At 39.6% G+C, this 20,358-nt stretch overlaps 2 protein-coding genes across 8 annotated transcripts in view; both read right to left on the bottom strand.

Moving 5' to 3' along the window:
• The window catches only part of ABCA4 (ATP binding cassette subfamily A member 4), a 63,452-nt gene extending 45,104 nt beyond the window's left edge, over positions 1–18,348 (bottom strand). For 2 of the 5 annotated variants that reach the window (XR_014932728.1, XM_085511251.1), the window contains exons 1-8: positions 17,434–18,348; positions 14,073–14,199; positions 12,398–12,491; positions 10,074–10,167; positions 8,922–9,063; positions 6,882–7,021; positions 5,735–5,862; positions 648–845 (exon numbers count right to left, since the gene is read on the bottom strand). Coding sequence is in view for 4 of the 5 variants with exons in the window: in XM_085511251.1 (XP_085367377.1) it covers positions 648–845; positions 5,735–5,862; positions 6,882–7,021; positions 8,922–9,063; positions 10,074–10,167; positions 12,398–12,463 (768 nt within the window). In the remaining variant the exon portion in view is untranslated. The remainder of the gene's footprint in view (positions 1–647; positions 846–5,734; positions 5,863–6,881; positions 7,022–8,921; positions 9,064–10,073; positions 10,168–12,397; positions 12,492–14,072; positions 14,200–17,433) is intronic. The other 3 variants (XM_015870010.2, XM_032446110.2, XM_085511250.1) reach the window with 2 other exon arrangements.
• An 82-nt stretch (positions 18,349–18,430) lies between these two features.
• The window catches only part of ARHGAP29 (Rho GTPase activating protein 29), a 46,646-nt gene continuing 44,718 nt past the window's right edge, over positions 18,431–20,358 (bottom strand). For all 3 annotated transcript variants that reach the window (XM_015870018.3, XM_085511252.1, XM_015870019.3), the window contains one exon: positions 18,431–20,295. In XM_015870018.3, the coding sequence (XP_015725504.2) occupies positions 19,397–20,295 (899 nt within the window). In that variant the 3' untranslated portion in view covers positions 18,431–19,396. The remainder of the gene's footprint in view (positions 20,296–20,358) is intronic.

Raw genomic sequence — 20,358 nt, 5'->3', positions numbered from 1 at the left:
ACATATCAAGTGCATGTAGTAAAACTGTCCAAAGCAACCTGCGTCTATGCTTAGTGAAGAGCTGCTTATCTCCTCCCAAAATTGCAGTAAAGTATTCAAGAATTTTATATGTTTAAAGGAGTTCAAAGAAGATCAAAAGGAAAAAAGCCACAAATATATTAAAGTTATTTAGTAACTCTAATGATGGGAGTGTAGTGAAACTTGATTTCAACAACTTGATTTCTCATTGAGCTAGGCATTGAGAAAAGAAAGACCTTCTCTAGAGTTGAGCACACATTAAAACTGCTGGGATCCTGCCTACAGATAGCCTTTAATGCTGAGGGAAAGTCACCTACCCTAGTAAGGACTGGGTAGGTCTTGCTGCATCCTGTTCTGTTACACAAACTGGGAAGGTTCAGTTTCCAAATGCTGATTTTAAAATTTTATGATTCTTTTTGTTCTGTTGTATGGTGAATTTCTATTATCTCCTAAAGTATGTTCCAAACTGTTTTCCCGCTACTGGTAAGTTAATATTCCTACATCCATAGCCACACGTGTGCAGTGGCAAGTGAACAAAGACCACTTAAACACTGGCGATGCACTACAAAGAAAACGGTTGCAGTTCAATGAAGTATCACATAAAGGAGGGTCATTGCGTTAATACTTACCAGCTGAAATAGCTTAAACAAATCAACATTTGCATACAAGGCATCTTCCACTCTCTGTAGACTTTCCTGGGAGAGAGCACACATGGCCTTGTGAACAGAAGGGAGGGCTCTTCGGCTGCTGAAAATAATAAAGCGGTCCAAGAGCATCTGACTACAAGCAATTTCCTTCAGCGTCAAGTTTGGTACACCATAAGCAAACTGCAATCAAAAACAATGCTTCATTTATTATTTATTTTTGTGAAATCTTCAGACCGTGCAGGAACAATTAGAGATTTATCCAAATATCAGCACCTGATATCAGACAGACTTTTCTTCTCACTAGAGATTCCTCCTTTCACTGCGTCATTCTAATGAGTTTACTTTCTGGCATATAAGCATGCCTGAGGCCACGCCATGCCACTAATTCTTATGGTTAACCTTTTTCTTGCTTGAAAGAATTTGCCCAGGATTAACCAAATCCTGGTTAAGGGCCACACAACCCTACTTTTTGTTTAGCCTGGTTATGGCTTTGTTATCATCTGACCTAAGAGAAAAAGGTAATTCCTATATTTCCTAAGCTAGATTTCTTTCTCTATTTTATTTCATTTATGATTATTCCCACCCTAATACTTCCACACAGCATGTTTCATTGCCACTGAGTGTGGGCGTACAGCCAGACTCCACAAAGCCTTTTTACATTAAACTACACCCAACATACATATTTCAACTTCTAATCTAAACATGGAACAGAAAATAAAAAATTTCTCTAGTGTTTAATGAGCGGGAGAAGTTAGTTTATAGTTAAACCAATGTAAATAAAGAGTAACCGCACAGAAATCAGGGTACCTGGAATTTTTATTGCTATAACAGAATATGCTTGGTAGTCTACAATTTAGTTCTGCTTGCTTTATAGTGAACAGAACAAACTACAATGTAATTAAGTATAGTACTGGAAATTGTCCATAAACTAATGCTCCCATCCTCTGTCCATCTCTTCCATAGAACAAACTGTATAGAAAAAAGTTCACAACACCATGACGACTCTAAGTCCTATCATGTTCAAGACAAACACAGACTTTCAGACTACAAAAATATACCTGTATTACACACAGATTGTGCAATCTATTTGACAATGCAAATTAAGAGACAATTTTATAGTAATCTGACAGGTACTGTCCCTGTCATCACTGCATATAAATGTATATTGCATAATCTATTCTACTTGCACTAGGGAGTCTGAGCACATGTACAGCAACAAATCCTTGAAGAGTTCTAATATAACACCTGAAATTAAGCACACAGCAGTAATTAAATTAACCTCCATCAATTTACTCATCCTTTACACCACTGGCTGGTCTTTGAGAATATGTACAGTCTAACTATAATCAGTCCAGTCAGCACAGGTTTTCTCTTTGCAAGGGAATGTTCTTCTTTAAGCAGACATGGCATGGCAAGTAATTAATGCTATTCAGTAAGTGATATCTTACATATTAGATTATGAATTTTTAAAAATGAAATTATTGACAAATAAACAGCATGTCCTCAGGTAGTGTCTTTTCATCACACAATTTCACCTACAGGGGAATCTGCAACTGCAAGTAGTGCTAAGAAAGTGAGACTTTATATCAAAGCCAAGACTAGTGATAAGAATGACATGGGGCATTTATGCTGCACTGTTAACACAAGTTAGAGAGAGGCAGAATGCAAAAGAGCAAGTGATAGGTAGAGTCTAGCTTGAAAAAAATCCTCCAAAACTTCTCACTTCTGCCACATTCAACATTTGAATTTAACTGACCTAATGGCTGAAGAAATAGTCACTGACATTACTGTTCTGGGAAGGTGTGTGTGAAAAGAACAACATGTCTGAAATGGCATAGTCCTTACCATCCAGTGTGAACTGCAATACAGCTGAGCTGCACAGGGAAGCAACCTGAGAATCCTGCTTTGATTTATGAAATGAGGAAACTGACATTAACATAACTGAGATGGATTAAGTGCGGAAGAAAGAAACATTATTTACAAACTGTAACAGCATTTCAAGAATGTTCATAAACAGATGGGTTTAGAAAAACACCAAACCTCCGCCCTTCCAATTCTTCCGGTAGGGAGAGCTGTTGCCAATCTTTCCTGAACTTATTGTGCTTAACATCAGTCTCTTATCTTAAATTGACTCAAAAAAGCAGTTCCATGGAGGAAAAATCCAATACTTTTTTTTTTTTTTTTTTAATCAACATGTCACTGTTTGTCTAAAGAAATGAAGTCCAAATTATTATTTCAGCTAGTTGCCTGTTTGGTCAGGTTTAGTTTTCAGCTCTGTGTGTCATTTCCTGCATTCCCAGGCAGCTGGGACCTAGATCTGCAGCCAGTCGTTGGCAGCAATCAGGCTCTTGTAAACATGCTCTCAGCTAGCTTTTAGCTCAGTCAGCTCTATTCCATTCCAGCCAAGGAGAAAGGGCATCTAGCGATATGAAGGCAAAGAGTGGAGTGGTGTGAAGAACTGGAGATGAGCTGTTATGGTAAAAGCTAAAGTCAACCACAGATCTGTATTCCAGCCCTGGCTCTGAAACTTTGACCGCAACTAACCATGAACAAGTCACATGGACTGATCTTATCAATAAGATCTATAAGAAAATCTGGACATGAGCCAGCAGTGTGCTTTTGCAGCCTGGAATGCCAGTGGTGTCCTGGACTGCATCAAAAAGGAGTGGCTAGCAGGGAGAGGGAGGTGATTGTGAGGTCCAATCTGGAGTACTGTATATAGGCCTGGAAACCAGCACAAAGCAGATGAAAAGCTGTCAGAGTGAGTCCAAAGGAGGGCTACAACTACGATCAGAGGGACAGAGCTTTTCTTATGTAATGGAAGGTTGAGGGAGTTGCAATTGTTCAGCCTGGCAAGAGAAGGCTCTGGGGAGACATGATTGCCATCTTCCAGTAACTGAAAGGAACTTAAAGCAAGAGGGGGACTTACTTTTTACGCAGGCAGATAGTGATAGGACAAGTGGGAATGGATTGAAACTCAAAGAGGGGAGATTTAGGTTAGAGGTCAGGAAGAAATTCTTCACTCAGAAGGTGCTGAGGCACTGGCACAGGCTGCCCACAGGGGCTGTGGATGCCCCATTCCCGCAGGTGTTCAAGGTCAGCCTTGATGGGTTTCTGGGTGGTCTGATCTAGTGGTTGCTGACACTGCCCATACAGGGGAAGTTGGAACTAGATGATCTTTAAGTTGCCTTCTAATCCAGGCCATTCTATGATTTTATGAATTGTGACTTATTTCCCATAGCAGAGTAAGCATTCAATTTCTATTAAAAATAATTCTTTTAAGGTCTTTTGAGAACTATGAGATCAGAGTTTCCTCATTCCGTTGCTCTTGGAGAAAGTATTCATAGAACTAACTTTTTTCAAGCTATAAAACAGCTTCTATGAGATGACTTTATACCCTTGTGATAACTGTTAACAAGAAAATGTCACACAATAATAAAAGTGGTGTTTAATACCAGATTTCCACTGGCTTCATCTTTAACTGGTATTCATTTTTTTAAAAATTCTCAGAGAATGCAGCAGGACAATATGCTACAGCAGGCTTCAAGCATAATTTTGTAGATTGTGCTAAAAACACCATCAGTCCTGCACACATTAGCAGCTGAAGGGTGTTCAACAGTAGATGAATGAAAGCCATTAGGCAGCTAATATAGCCCAACACAACAGCACACAGTTCTGATGCAGCAGAATCCTAATGTAGAAGAGGGCAGGCAGCAGGAAGGAAAATGGAAAAAGAAGCCCAATAGCATATCTATAGTTATTTGTCTTGTCACAAGCTGCAAGGAATCAATTTTCTGCCATCTCTGCAGACACAGAGACACAAAAGCGAGTTGGATGTATCAATTGATACTGCTGGCTGTGGTATTGCTTCCTGACCAAGTGAGTAGCAGGGAGAGCTACCCTTGATACTAATCAAGAACACAGCAGATAAGTAATCTGACAACCAAACTATCTGGAATCTGTAGGACACAAAAGACACTGAATGCAAGATCATTAATCTCCTCCCTTTTTGGCTGCACACAGTTCTAGCATTTGTGTTTTATGTGATGGGGAAAAAGAAGAATTGAGTTTTGAGCCTCAGTTATTCACTTGTTTCAACCCACACACTAACACATTGTAGAAATAGTTCCAGAGTTCTGATTCAGCAACATTCATTCATTAATACAACATTCCCCTTGACTCTCACATACCAGTATACACAGTTGCAGAGACAGCCTGGGCTTGGTCAAATAGTCCACCATTTAGCTGCTTCAGGAGTGATCTGACCTACAGTTTTCACTGTGAATTTTCTGAGTGGGTCTGTTATTCAGTTGGAATAAAAAAATAAAATAAAATAAAATAAAATAAAATAAAATAAAATAAAATAAAATAAAATAAAATAAAATAAAATAAAATAAAATAAAATAAAATAAAATAAAATAAAATAAAATAAAATAAAATAAAATAAAATAGGGTTTGCTTTTACATTCCCACCCATATAAGGCCAGCATGCTACTTTGCTGGCACAGGGTCAGAGAATTTAAACATTAAATTAGGAAGCTGGAAATTGTTTTCTGCTGTTAATCATCAGATCTGTTGTTCCAAAAACTGAACAACTACCTTATGCTTTTGAGAGAAGTCTTTAATCATGAGGACATATGCATTACTTGTCAGTATCATTTCTTAATGTTTTAGCTGTTCAGGAGCAATGACAGCATCAAACAAAGTACCTCTATTTAATGCATACTCAAATTATCCATAGAATCACGAAATTATTTGGGTTGGAAGTGACCCCAAGCATCATCAAGCTCCAGCCTCCCTGCTCCCTCCCCGGCTCCAAGCACCACAAACTCTCCAGGCAACCTGTTCCAGCATCTCAGCACCCTGTCAGAAGTTCTCCACTGAGATCTAATCTAAACCTTCCTTCTTTTAGTTTAAAACTGCCTAGAAAAAAAAAACCCTCCTTCTAGATCCATAAAAAATACGCAGCCACTAAAGCAGATGTAGAGTGTGAAGTCCCCTACTTTGCATATACAGCTCAATAGTCTGTATTCTAGGTAAGTAACTGGTAGCTTTTGTACTCCACCCACCTGTTCAGGTCGCACTTGAGCATTAACAAGCTGGAAAACAACCGTATCAGGGAGGCCAGCATTTTCCAATAAGAAGGAAGTGAGAGTCTCTCCATCTTTCAAAATGTCCAGAATTCTTATTCCTCTTCCTGGATAAAGAAAAGAGTACAGGGATAACTGAAATAATAGGAAGTTAAGGAACATCTCAAATCCTAGCTTAAGCCTGCAAAAATTGTATGCTTTGGCTCACATGCTTACCAGTGACCAATGGGGTCCAAAACTACTTTTGAAATCCAAAATAATTTTAATGTTTTTCTAGGAAACTCTTATCAGAAAATACTCAGTGCTACTACACTCCATATTTCACAAAGATGCTTCAGAGTAGGACTTCAGAAATAGAAGTACTGATGACATCCCTAATTGCATTTGAAAGTCTTTGCCTTTTTTCTGCTTTATTTCACATGTTCTGATCAAAGCTAACACTATTGTTACAGTCACTTCTGCTGGGCCTTGTGTAAATAATTTCAGCCAGCCCTTTACAATTACACTAGTTTATCACTTGTTATTGATAATTTTATCTATTTAACCTGACTCTACAGTTTTTGCAAAAATAGCCCGTTAAAAATCTTTCACAAGTAAAACTTCTAATTTCCCCTTAAGAAGCAGAAACGGTTTACAGTTTAATAGTCATACCAGATTAGGTTAACAGCTATTAAACTAAAGGCCACCAAATCTTCAGATCTTCTCATGCCATCAATTCAAGCATGTTCCTGGCTTTTCTTTCCTCTGTATCATCTAGTGGTGCTTTCCCCTGCTTTTGCCTCTACCGTAATAACAATCAGTGAAAGTTCTTCATCCATCTTTTGCTTTGGGTGGTAACATATCCATGTATTTACACTTTGAGCTTTGTTTACAGTTACTTAGGAAGCTGGCTGCAGAATGAAGCCAAATGATTCTCTACCAAATGTGTTTTGGTTTTGTTTTTTTTTGGTTTTTCATTTTTTTTTTAAAGCCACTAGTTAGAGAATTTTAGCTGACCTTCTCAAACAGTCAGAAGAATCACAGCCAAGTGTGAAACACATTAAGATGCTGTTAGTCCCTGCATAATTACTAGATGGATTTCATAAGGCAAAATTCAGTGTCTAATGGGCACAGAAAAAACAATTACCTGCAATTCTTTCAGGATTTGTTCTCATTGTTTCCATAAACTGAGTCATAATGATCAGTTCTTCCCAGACTCTGCCAAGGTCATGGATTTCAGGGGCTTCCAGTAAGAGCTCCTGAGCATCTTTATATACTCTTGCAAGACTGAAAGAAGAAATAAGTCATCAGCCTTAAATTATTGTTGGTTGCCTATTAAGAACACTTCATATACACATTTTCAAATTTTACTTTCTCTTTGGTAGGAATGAGGAGAAAAAGTTAATTTGTCTTCATCCTTGAAACTCAAAGCTCAATTTTCTGATGACAAGAAAGTAATTTCAGATGGTGTGAATTCAGTGAGGTTTGGGAGTCCACAAGGTTCAGAGGGCTACTTGTGTGGCAGAAGGCTGGCCTCTCATACACTTACATTACCACACGCTACTGGGGAGACAGAACCTTTCCCATGCAGTACTCCATATTTGTGGTGCAAACATGCCCTGGTTATGAGCAGCTTTGGCAGTTAAATGGTCCACTCAGCCCTGCTCAGCTGGATAAGTGACCAGATAAAGAATCCTCCTCCCTCTCTCAGCTCAGAACCTTCTAATGTGACAGTACTTTCAAAACATTTCTTCTAGGAGAAGTGAGAAAACAGCAGTGCCCAATTTTACCTAAGGCAGCTGTTCACCAATTGTTCCTGGTTAAGACATACATTTCAAGAAAAGATGCAGTCAGGTCCTGTGTTTATAAAACAAGCATGAAAAAAGTCTTACTAGGAACAGAGGTGGTTTAAGCATATCTAGGAACTGAAATGCCACAGGTTTCTTTTCCTTCTATATAACAGAGGTAGAATTTGAACAAATATCTGTTAGGAAGCACTGTGTTTCTTTAACAGCTACGCTTTCCATATATGGAATGCTAAGTCACAGGCCACAAGACTTATTTTAGCTTACAGGAAACAGCAAACAGGAAGGACAAAATTCTTTCAGAAAACACAATGTATTTGCTTCCTTTGTAATGCACTGAATTTACTCTGACTCACAAAGGGACAGTTCACTCTGTAATAAGCAACTGAGACAAGCCAGAATATATATATAAAACAGAAACCTTTAACTTCACTTCGTGACTGTCTGTATCCTTGAAAGGTTCAGTTGATTATTTTAAATCCAATTCAATAGGAACAAAACACAAAAACCTAAGTTAACATCAAGTCATGGAATTAAATGCTACTAGAGCTTTGATAGCATTTGGCACTGCTAAATCAAGAAGTATAATCACTGGATGCTCCAAAGGGAGATTCTGAATTATTTTTTTCCTAACCAGTTTTCACTCTAAGGGTCTATGTCCACTATATGCTGTCTTTCACAACTCAGCTACAACCAACAATGCAATGAAGCATTTCCACAGCCCTTTTTCAGCAACAGTCCAGAAATTTCCCATTCTCCTGTCTTATTAATAACCTTAGTATCTGAAAGTTACTATGCTGGTTAAAGTCTCACAAATGTATAGTCAGAACAGGTGCTATATGAGAAGTGGTAGAGCAGATTTTCTCTTGCTATACTTCATCAGAGCCCTCATTCAGAGGGAACAGTTTAACTCATGAGAAAAGAAAGCTTAGAGGTTTCACACTAAAAAATATTTATCTTGAAACAGTAAACAAACAGTAGGCAATAAAAAAAGATGATTTTACCATATGAATTCATGTTCTGTAGAGACTAGTGCTGAACTCCTTTGGAAAAGGCATCAACCCACCATTATGACCTCCCCTCTGTCATTTCTGATCACTGTTGGAACGAAACTGACTTGCTAGAACTGATTTCTTTTTTCCCTTTCAGTAGTTGCTGTTGTCCTAAATGCTCCCCTTTACTCTTTTGCTTGCGACACAGAACAATTCCATAAACTATTCTCAGCACACTGAAGGAAGGAGGCTAAAGATACTTCATCCTTTCCCCTCATATTACCCACTAGGTGCCAGCAGGTTCAACAGGTGTCAAGGGCAAGCTATTGGCAATTGCTTAGCAAGCCTGCATCATGGTAACCTCCGTCCTAGACACAGAGTTCTGCTTACATGGAATTGTTGTAGTTGGACACAACACCTGGACCCTCTCCTTGGGTTGGGCTGCTGAAACAAGGGTTGTTCATGTTACAGAAGATGCCTTGTAGCCACGGCAGTATTCCTGCAGATGGCATTGCCTTGTTTGGGAAGTGACCTGCAGTATGGAAACAAAAAATTATTATTATGTCTTTTCTAATGCAGTCAGTGTGAACCTTATTACTAGTATGGGCCCCTTTACTAAGAAGACAGATGAATAATTTGCATAGGATTTTCAGGAGTAATCTACATTGGGCTAATACAGCTTCCAAAGAGACGAGTGACAGAACAACTTTTTGTGTTGATAGAGATAGAGAAATGCTGAATGATTTCAAACATGATATTTTTGGAATTTATTAAAATATTTTTCATATAATACATTCGTAAACAAGCCATCTAAATACCTGGCATATCTAGAATCCAGTAATTTTGTAGTCTGCACCCTAAACAACATGCTGAATCCTGATCTGATTAGCAAAGTTACATCTCATCTGACCTCTCTGAGCTAGGATGTTCTTCACACTGAAGTACACATAAGCAGTAACAAGTGAAAAAGGAAGTCAAGATTACCAGCAAGGCAATAATCAGTATCATTGGCCTCCCAGTACAGATGTGGTTTGAGATCTTCTGTCTGCAGGCCACAAAAGAGAGCCAGCCTACTGTATAAAATTCATCTTTGGTTCACTAGGGTCCACACTTGCACTGGAAGATTTATCAGTATCTACACATAAAAACTTCTGAAAGTCACTGATATAAGCAATAAGTTTACTTTCTATTGCAGTTAGTTCTGGCCCTTTTTTTTTAATTTTTATTTTTTATTTTATTTTTTTAAAATCAGTAGTTAGCAATTTCTCAACAACAAAATTATTACTATCTACAACTTGAAAGAAACCTGAGACCTTATGTCAAGTTCAGCCATGACGTATCTCAGGAAGGCTTAAGCTTTTATTTCAGTCACAATTAATTTTCTCAATACATGGCTATAATTAACTAAAATGCTTGCAACTGAGCCTGTCTTTTTGCCATTAGAGAATAATACTTGGCAAGCAGGCCCACTGTATCCATCTGAGATGTTCTAGGCATTATCTAGCACAAGACAGAGTATTAAAACATATCTAATGTTCTTACATTCATGTTGGCGATACAGTGGATTAGCTTTCCTCAGCCAGACCAGGACAAGAAATAATGACAGAGGCCATATAAGCTCCACCAGAATACGAAGCTGGGGGAAAAAAAAAAAATAAAAAAAATCTATTCAAAACAAATTTTACAGATAAATCATGCAGAGCCACTAACAGATTAGAGAGCTGATAGTGGCAATGCCCAGTGCAGCACGTGCCCATGATTACCCCTTTCCTGTTCCACCACTTTGAAAGGACATCCAGAAACAGCCAGGATTTCATCAGAGCCCTATGAAGCATCACCATGAACTCAGTGGCTTCTCCACATCTACTAAAGAAATGTTTAAGGATACTGACTGTGATAAAAATACATAGATAGTACTAAGCTGCCAGACAGGCTAGATATAGATCTAAGTAGTTCTTTCACAATGTGGATTGTAAAATACAATAAAACAAGATAAGACAGCAATAGATAAATAGGGATTTTATCCATGCTCTTGCAGTGTTGGCCTCATTAGTAGGCTTTTGGCATAGTGTATGTACCTAAAGGTCAAGACTGAAGCAAAATCCTATATTTCTTAATCTTTACTTTTGTCTCTTTTTATCACCCCTCACTTCAACATTATTCATTTTCTAATACTGGTGGAAGCACATGCACTAAAAATTAAGCATCTTATTCAAGAATGTGTAAGAGCCCATCCAAGGCTACTTTATTGCCCAGGTCTCTCAATACACTTAGACATCAGTTGCTAGCAATGATGAAAAAGCCAATGGCACTACTTTACTGCAGAGCAACATCCTGACTGGTTTTTCAGGCTGTTTCCTCCACTCCTGTTTTTCAGTTCTATTGCCTCTGTGTGTTTTGGCAGAGGTTTGAAACTACAATCCTTTGATCTTGTGACACAGGCTTTGTGCTCTGAGGATCAGCAATGGGTTTTTTGTGTGCATTTGCATGGCACTTTTTTCCTCAACCTACAAGAGCCAGGACAAACTCTTTTCAAACCTGGGTTGTAGTACAGGTGCAGGAAAACTCTCCCTGCCTTTACTTTCACTTCCACCATCAGATACAAAATATGCAACAGTAATACGTACAGCAGTGGGACAAACAAAAAATGGGTCATACGTGAATGTGGGTTTCATTGTTTTTTCTCCTTCTTCAGACTAAGCCATGCAGGGCAAAAGATATTCCACACAATAACTAAGAACAGGATTTTGGAGCTGTCCTACTTTTCCCACCGTAGCTCTAATTGTTTTAATTAAGACCAGCTACAATTACAGTAAAAGACCAGAAAGATTTTCACCAGGCAACTGTTTCCTATTTCACACTCTGTCTCAAGGATTTTTTGTTTGGTTTTTTTTTTGTTTGCTTGTTTGTTTTTTTTTAAACAAATAGAAAAGAAAAATAAAAAATCCCATCACCAAAGAAGTGATGATTGCCTCATATTTTTAAAGTCAGACAAAATCTTGCTAGCAAATGACCAAATGACTAGCCTAGGAAGCCTGTCACTGCATAGTTGTACTGTGTTATAAACTGTTCTCAATACCCAACGTGTCTGCAGGGTCTGATTAGCACCAGCCTCCAGCCACTAAACATGATGTCTGGGACAAACGCTGTGCAAATGAACTCAAGAGGGATAAGAACTGGATTACTCAGTTGCTTTTGTGGCAGGTAAAACTGGGTTATTGCTCAGATGGCGGCTCTTGCTCCATTGCCATGAAACAGAAAATCCTCAGACTTCAGTATTACCATCTCTCTGAGCTAACCAACTAGGGAAGGACTGAAGGCTAAAGCAAAAGGAAAGCTTTCATTCAAGTTGGCAAACAATGTGCTGTGTGATGAAAAAGATAAAGAGTGGAATATGGTAGAAAGTTATAGAAAAGTCTGCTCTGAGTGTCACAAGGTCTAGAAGGATTTGAAAGAATTTAAATTACTTCTGATTTTCAATTTGTTTATCATGCTATTCAAGAATATTAAAATTAAACAATTTAATGCGAGTGGTAGAATCTAACGAAATTTGCATGTGGGAGCTATTGGGCCTGAGGAACAAATGTAAAATTAGGAATCAAATCTCCCTGAGCTGAGCAGCGCCCACATTTTCCTGAACTAACAAATTATTACTCCCCACAACTGCTCTCCTTTTATGTTGTTCTATTTAAACAAACATTTCTCTATTCTTGGTTGGTAAAAACTTGCTTTGTAAACTACACCAAATGAGACCCCAGACACATCTGACTGAGGAATTTGTTATTTTTATAGGCCGATAGTTCCACTAGTCACTTCATCCAGAGATCTGTATGGTCCAAAGCTGAAATCCAATAACAAAGTGTTACCTTTTGTCTTTTACGGAGGATCCAGTTCTTCCAGAGTAGAAGTCTGATTTGCCTAAGGAAGCTCATTCTTCTGTATCAGCTGTCCCTGGTTAACCTACAGCAAAGGACGCATCAGCATATTTTCAGCCAGCTCTTAAAACTGAGAAAAATAATGGTTTTTTGTTCTTATTTTAAGACTATGTTATCATAGAAAGTGGTTCCTGTCAGTGTTTGCCTCACTTAATTTTGCACTTGATATACTATTATACCTTAAAAAACCCTCTGTCTTCCCTTTGTTTGGGGACTGATTGCTGTGGCACATTTTATCAGCACCAAAAAACAAGACTTAAGAAAAGCATTTCTTTCAAATGAATAAGCATCACTAGCGTTGGTTCCAGGTATTAACTAGGACTTGCAAGTAATGAAAGCAGTGAAATGTTGCAACAGTCATCAGATTAAATCTGTGCTTTTTAGAACTGGACATTAGTTTACATTATAAATTAGTTATGATAAAGACAAAATCAGTCTTTCCATTCAGGCACTAGAAATGCATACTGACTAGCACAGCTTGGAATGGATTTTATACAGACAAACTAATTTTGTTGCAATTTAAAACAAAGCAAGACAACAAAACCAACAAAAAAATATATATCACATGATCACAGATTTATGTACTTTTAAACAAGAAAACTCCCAGAACATTTTAATGGAGATTTGACAGAATTCATTGCATTGCATTCTTGTGTGTAGACTAGAGATAGAGAAAACTAAAATTTAGACACTACTATTCACCTTTTTTTCCTCATTAATTGAGGAAAAGCACATCATACTCTCCAGATATTCACCCAATCCAGAACATTTCTGAGCAATCAACTGTTGGAAGGGCCTATAGTCCAAGAAAAACAAGACTGGCTGATCTTCAAGACAAGTCTCTTGCACTGATGTTACAACAGGTCCTGTATCTGAACAGGCTGATGCCTTCTAAGAACACCCTCACCTGGATACCCTCCTATAGTTGACTGCAGGCAGCTCCAGCAAGGAGCACCTTGCTGCTGCCATTAAAGTGGCAGCTGAAGCTCCTTAAGAGCACTCTTGAACCGGTTGCTGTTCTGTTCCAGCTCCTCTTACCCTCCTCTAAACCCCAGACGCTCTGCAATCTTTCTACAGTTTCTTTGAAAAGAAATACAAACCTTCATATCAAGGCCATAAAATCTGCACTCTGTCAATGACCTGGCATCTCCATTTCTTCCTCTTGGCTCATCAATAAACTATCCACCATGTTTCTTGTATCTCACAAGAGATTCCTCATAGTGCACAGTCCCTGTGCTGTTTTTACTGTACAACATACCTGTATTATCTTCTAACTTTCAATACTATTGTTAGCAAAAAGAATAATTGCAGTGTAAGGCCATAAATGGGATTAGAATTGCCAGAATGTCTGTTAACACTTGCCCTAGAAAACCTAGATTTTTTTCCTGATAAATTTCGGATTCTGTAGCAAGACAATAAATAAGGAGTAACTCATTTCCAATCCAGAAATATTCTTTCCTACTTGGGCATCACACAAGGGGACTAACATAGAAATATATGGTCAGGGTTTAACCTCTACTAATTTATGTGGAATAAAACACTATAACGAAGTAATGGAGTAAGTTCATGATTAAAAAATAAATAAATAAAAAAAAAAAAATAGTACCTAGAAACTGTGCACTGAGAATTCCACATGGGCTCAGCTTCTGAAGTGACTAGTCATGGTGAAGGTACATCTTCATTCTTAAAGGCAGCAGCATTCTGCCCACAGTCCCAGGGGTGACTTGAAACAACTGCAATTAGGAAAAATACAGGCACTTAAAAGAAATTCCGTTACAAAAAAATGAAGTTTAATAACAAAGATATTAATACCTCTCCTAGAACTGGAAAAACCCCACACTTATGAACTCATTCAGCTTTTCAGAAGGTAATCCAAATCAAGAGACTGCTAATATTCAGAATGGCACACATTTGCTGCTTGAAGATAACAGGTTTAAGGGATGTGATTTATACCCATGACATATATAAATCTATGTTTTATTAATTCTGCCTTTGCAGGAACTGGCTCTCCTTCTAGGGGGCTCAGTGTCTACAGGGGGTCTACAAAAACCACTAGGTTTTTTATCCTATGGAATACAAATACTACAGAAGAATGATTTGTGGTATATATTCAGACAAAAAGAGGTACATACACTGTTGACTGAAGTAAAAGAATTAGTTATATCAGTCACTGACACTAATTCTACTACACTGCTCAATAAAGCTGAATACTGATTTTAATTCAGTAGAAATAAATTGGATTTAATAAATTGGATTTAGTCAAATTTCTCCCTGCTCAATACTATCCTAAAATCTCTAGAACAACATCAGAATAACAAGTAAGTCATAATAAAGGGCCTTTTCTTTCTTCTTTTTCTGGCTTTTGAACTTCAGCAAGCAAATACAGCAATAACTTTAATAACCTGGACTTTTTTGCTGGATAGCATGTACCATGGTGTTACAGCTGGTACCATAGAAAGATGTCCGTGTTAGGAATTATTTCTCAGCTAATAATAAAGCAGATGACAGTAACTATGTAAATGAGATACTTCTGTATTGCATCTCATGTTAGGTAAGAGGAAGGCCTAACAACAAATCAGTTTCAAGTTTCAGCTGACTGCCAACAACAACCAATAGTTCCTTCTGGCTTAACCCCAGAGCTTCCCCAGAACATTCCTTTTCTCCAGGCAGTCAGCAGCAGTTAGCAAAGGGTGCTCTTACTCTGCTTACACTGCATCCGTCTCACCTTATTATCAGAAGCTGACAAGAATCTCTCTTACCTACAGCAAGTTCCTGCTTTTGGCAGAAAAGTACCCCTGACCTCTGGTGGTACTGAAGTACCAGACTTGCTCTGGTAACATTACTGTCAGGTTAAGAATAGCTCAGTGTGCAATTAATTCTTTAATTGTTTAACATGACAAGTAGGCACTGGGCTCAATATCTTTTCAAGCAGATTCTTTCAGCTGTATGCCTGCAGATACGGGCTTAGAGAAGATACCACTCTTTCCCACTGCTTAGAACCTAGTTCACTGGAATGTCAGTTCTTTCTTTGAGCTCTATTTGTTTCATTAAGGTGGCACAAATATATATTTTCTATAAGAAAGTGTTGTAGAGACCAGGAACACCTTCAGGGCTTACTATACAAATCAGAAGTGCAGTACCCCACACATTTTTACAAATGACTCTGACAAAATAAACACTGTTGCTGAACTTGTCATTAAAGGCAGGGGAAGCCCATTCCTGCAATGCCTGTGCAAGACTATCCAGTTAAGGTAGTTCAGAACATTCTTCATGGGTCATCGCTCTCTAGGAACTGACAGAGTGTGACACAAAAGTAACCATTTCCACAACTACTGGAGAAAAAATCTCTTCGTGTCTTACTATTCAATGTTTTCTAGAGCTTCCAAAATGCCAGCAAGCTGCAAAGTCACACAGAAATACAGTAAGCTAAATGCAACCTGGCCATACACGTGTTCTAACTCATCTCTGGAGTTGTACTCAGAGAGCTTTCCAGCAAGAGCTGTCCTACCTCAACTAACATTTACCATATGGAGTTACATGTTAGGATTAAACGATGCATTGCACATCTCTAACATACACTGCCTTTAAGTGGTACCTGCTTATGATCAGACTCGGCAGCAAGCAAAAGCACTGTGTTTACTAAGCCAAGTTTGGTTGTGCAGCAAGTTATAAACAACATCCCTAGTAAACACAGCAGTAGAGATTTCTCTTTAAGAAAATATTTCTTTAAAATTATTAGCAGTTACCACAAAGACAGCTTTGAATACATGAGCACATGTACATTCAGTTATCCTAAACTCCTGTGGAAAACCCAAGTGGAAAGCTGCTCATATTTATTCCTGATGTGCTTCAGATAAAGCATGACTTGAAGGACAAGGACACACAGTTGGGTCATGTGGGTCAATTTCTTGTTATAGCAGCTAGTGAAAGAATTACTGAGAGACAAAGGAAGTGGGTGCTGACAGTTGAACACACGGCAAAGAACAAGATGCACAGAAATCAGTGTACAAAAACTGGAAGACATTGTACTGCTGTACTCATAAGGCTACAGACAGAATAACTTCAGAAGTACTGGCAAGAAATCAGAGGGAAGCCAAGTAAACTTCCTTTTGAAGGACATGTATTTCTAAGAATCAAAGATGATAATAATCTAACAGATTCCTCTCTATTTCAAAACAAGCAAACGTGGTGCCTTAAATAAGTCCTATGACACACAGGCTTAGCAGTGGACTAATTACCCCTATCTACACAAGGCATACCGTGGTTAAACAATCCCACACAGCACACCAGGCACAATCTCGGAAGGAATGCTTTCTACATCTGCCATAATCCGATTTACTCACGTAGACACTCAGCTACCAACCAGGAGCTGAGGAGGGAGTTTTTTTTTCCCCTCCTGCTGCGCAATGCATTTCCACGCTGACATGTTTAAATAAAACAGCATTATTTGTAAGCATCAGAAACCCCCTACTTTGCTAATGAAAAATAAAAATGACTTGTCCCATTTTCCCAACAGTTAGTCTGCTTCCATTGATGAGCACACCATGGCCTGACAAAAGCACAACTGTAGAGCAGAACAGCAAGAGCTAAGAGCCCAGTGCCCAGAGGTGGTGCCCACACGGTAATTCAGGTGAGCTCCAGCTCTGTGGTATGAAGAAATATTAACGGCTGCAGCACATCTCAGTGCAGCCTCACACCAAACCAGCCAGGTGTGCATGCTCTGGGATCCCTGCACTCTGTGCACCAGAGCAGCATGTAGAGCAGTCACTTAATGAAATATAAACGTGATCTAAACTAAAATATAGCAAACACACACTGGCAGCACCTACAGAACAGCTCCTGTAAGCCTTCAGATGACCCAATTAGGCCTCTACTAGTGAAGTCAATTAATTCATGGATTTGCAAGAATAACAAGGACTTCTTAAACACAAGCAATAAAAACTGGAAACTTCACCCCAAAAGCTTACCTTGTGTGAGCACTGCTGGGAGAGCAAGCGAGGTTTCTGAAGGAACGCTCAGCTGGGCTGCAAAGCAATGTCAGCTCTCAGCATAAGGAGCTTGGATTAATCCTGTGCTTGGTGCAGAGCAGCGCGATCCACAACTTCAGCAGTTCCTGAACAAAAATCCTCCCTCGCTGTTGCAGTGAGCAGCACCGGCACAACGCTCTGGCCGTTCACAAGCCGATACTCCGCTAAGATTGTTCTTCAGACGAGAACAAACCTCGCCTTTGGAAAGATGCCGTCGGAAGGGCAGCTCTGGTGGCTTTTTAGGGGCCCCGCTAAACAAACAGCTGTCACGGCTAATTAGGTCAGGGAATTACGGAGATTTTGCTCTGCCAAAGCTTTAAGAGGGATGAGGCAGTGCAGAACGACTCCAGAAAATCTCATTACCGAGCAAACAGGAGCGGAGGTTTCCCCTCAGGCAGGACGGGGGTCGCTCACAGACTGCGAGCCGCCACCTGGGCAGGTGGCAGCGATTAGTCGCTCAGAGGCGATTAGAAACAACACCTGTGGAAATTTGCATCAGAGCCGAAACGAACAGGGGCCATTAGGAACAGCTCCAGTCAAAAGAAAAGAATTAAAGCCCACGTCCTTCCCTCGGAGCTCACGGCCCTCACGTCCCTCACGCCTCGCGCCCCTGGGGGCAGGAAGGACGGCAATGGAAGGAGCCCCCTGCAGCCGGAGCACCATGCACGGCTCCAGCACAGCCCTCAACGGGCACAGCTTAACACTGGAACAGGTGATTCTGCAGGTTGCTGAGAGCCCCTTTGGTTCTCACCTTTAGGAAGTGCAATGCTGAAATAACGGTGCTGCACAGCATCTGACCAGCGGCCCGTTAATGGCAATCTTCTTAAGGGAAGCATGCCCGCCCCCAAAGAGATACAGAGTATTTACCATCGCAAAGGCACACTGTCTGTGTTTTAATAAATTAGAAGGTACCCAGATACAGAAACCATAGAGTCACTGAAATGTTAACAAGTTAATGTATTTCAAAGCAAATATAACAGTGTACACGTAAAAACCATTTAATACAAAGTGAAAACCATTAGATGCGCTTACTGCTGTAGATTTTTGGTTATTTTCAGGTCTCTTGCTGAAAGTCGGAAGCCATGCTCTTCATTTCAGTCACACCAGCTTAACGTGGAACTGATCTATAGCAAGCAAACCGCTGCCATTTTGGCCTGCTGGGGAAGACAGCACCGCTCAGCTGAGTCTCCCCACAAGGGCACCCATACACAACGCACCGTGCACATTTGTCCCACTCACTAAGCTACACAAGAAACCAGATGTGGCTCAATTGCTGCTTCTGAATGGTGAAGCTCAGTAAGTGCATCCTTGCTGTACAAAAAATAATATATTAAAGTGACAACATAGAGAACTGGCAACAGATAACCACGTCTGCCTAAATATACACATATGATACATAATTATGGGCCATGCTGGCCAGTATGCAAGTCTGTTCAGGAGCAAAGCCTTAATTGCACGGATTAGAAAACTGAACAAATGCTTTTATAGAGCAAAGCAGGAGCTTTGGTTTATGCTTAAGACAGTGAATATCAGGCCTTCAATTTTTATTAATAAGGTCTGTTATGAAAATAGGTCATTTCATAGCTACATGTGATAGTCTTTCCTCTACAGTTAAGCACTTCATTCCATACAATGAAATGAAGCTCTATATATCTTATTCAGTGAATCCATTTGCCGTATCTAGACTGGGAATGCAATAAATCTTTATGAAAATCCACTGAACTACAAGAGAAAATTTGACTCATTACCAGCACAATTCCACACCCCTCATCCCCCCATGTTTAAAAGGCAGCATATATAAAAAAATAACTCCCATATGGCACAAAAGTAGGATTCTCAAGGAAAAGTGAAGCTTCCCCGGCAAGATCAACACGTTGCATTCGGTCCAAGAGGAATTTGCACCCTATACGAAGTGAGCTTCCCTGTGTTCTAACTCTTGGATCCTTTTTGGCCTTAGTCTCTGGTACACTGGCTTCAGATCTGTGGAGTGAGTATCCACTGCGCCGGTTTTTTGTTCATTTGTGCTTTGTCCAGGAATGCCCGATGGAAGCGCAGAGCTCCTACCCAGTTTCACAGTATCCTGCTGAAGCACAGAGCTAGCACTGGTTGATGCACAAGTTTTAGCTTGTTCTACTGAACTCTGTTCACTTTGTTTAGGTTTGTTAGAAGGCGGTTTATAAAATGTCCCTGGAGGTGGTTGCAGCGTTCTTGGTGCCCTGAAGGCAGCAAGAGGATGGGCACTGGTACTGTTCCCATCTGTTGCTGTCCTTCCTGACCTGACAGAAAGAGAATATGGCTTACTAGGTATAATGGCATTAGCTGAATTATTACTACATGATGAAGATAAGGCACCTGCAGTTCCGCTCTCAAGTGCTCGGTTCTCCTGGGGAACATTTGTCACAATCATTGCTGTCCTTGCTGTAATATCATACTGTTTATATTGCTTGTCCCAGGTTTTTTGCAGCATCTGAGTGTCACAACAAGAAAGTCTGCAGAATGTATTGACAGCAGGGAGTGCCTTAGCTTCTGAAACTTCTTCAATAGTAGGGCTTCTGCCAAGCTGATCTGAACTTACAGCTCCTGCATTTCGTGAATTTCTCTCATTCAAAACACAAGGAGGAAGTATCCTGTCCACAGGTAAGCTCACAGGGCGAATAGCTGGTTTTGTCCTTGGAACCCGCAACGGAACTTTGGTAATTTGACGATTAGGTTTTGCAGGAAACAAGTTAACTTTACAGCTCTCTTCACCTGCAGAAGTAAATGAATGACTGTCTTTCTCTGAAGCCGGACTCACAGCATCACCTAGAAACACATAAATAGATGTTACTGGAGTCTTCAGAATTTTTACAAACAGAATGCAAGCTT

The sequence above is a fragment of the Coturnix japonica genome, chromosome 11 (assembly GCF_054131305.1).
Source record: "Coturnix japonica strain WE chromosome 11, WE-NBRP24, whole genome shotgun sequence".
NCBI classification, from domain to species: Eukaryota; Metazoa; Chordata; class Aves; order Galliformes; family Phasianidae; genus Coturnix; species Coturnix japonica.
This window is presented reverse-complemented; position numbering and strand designations above follow the sequence as displayed.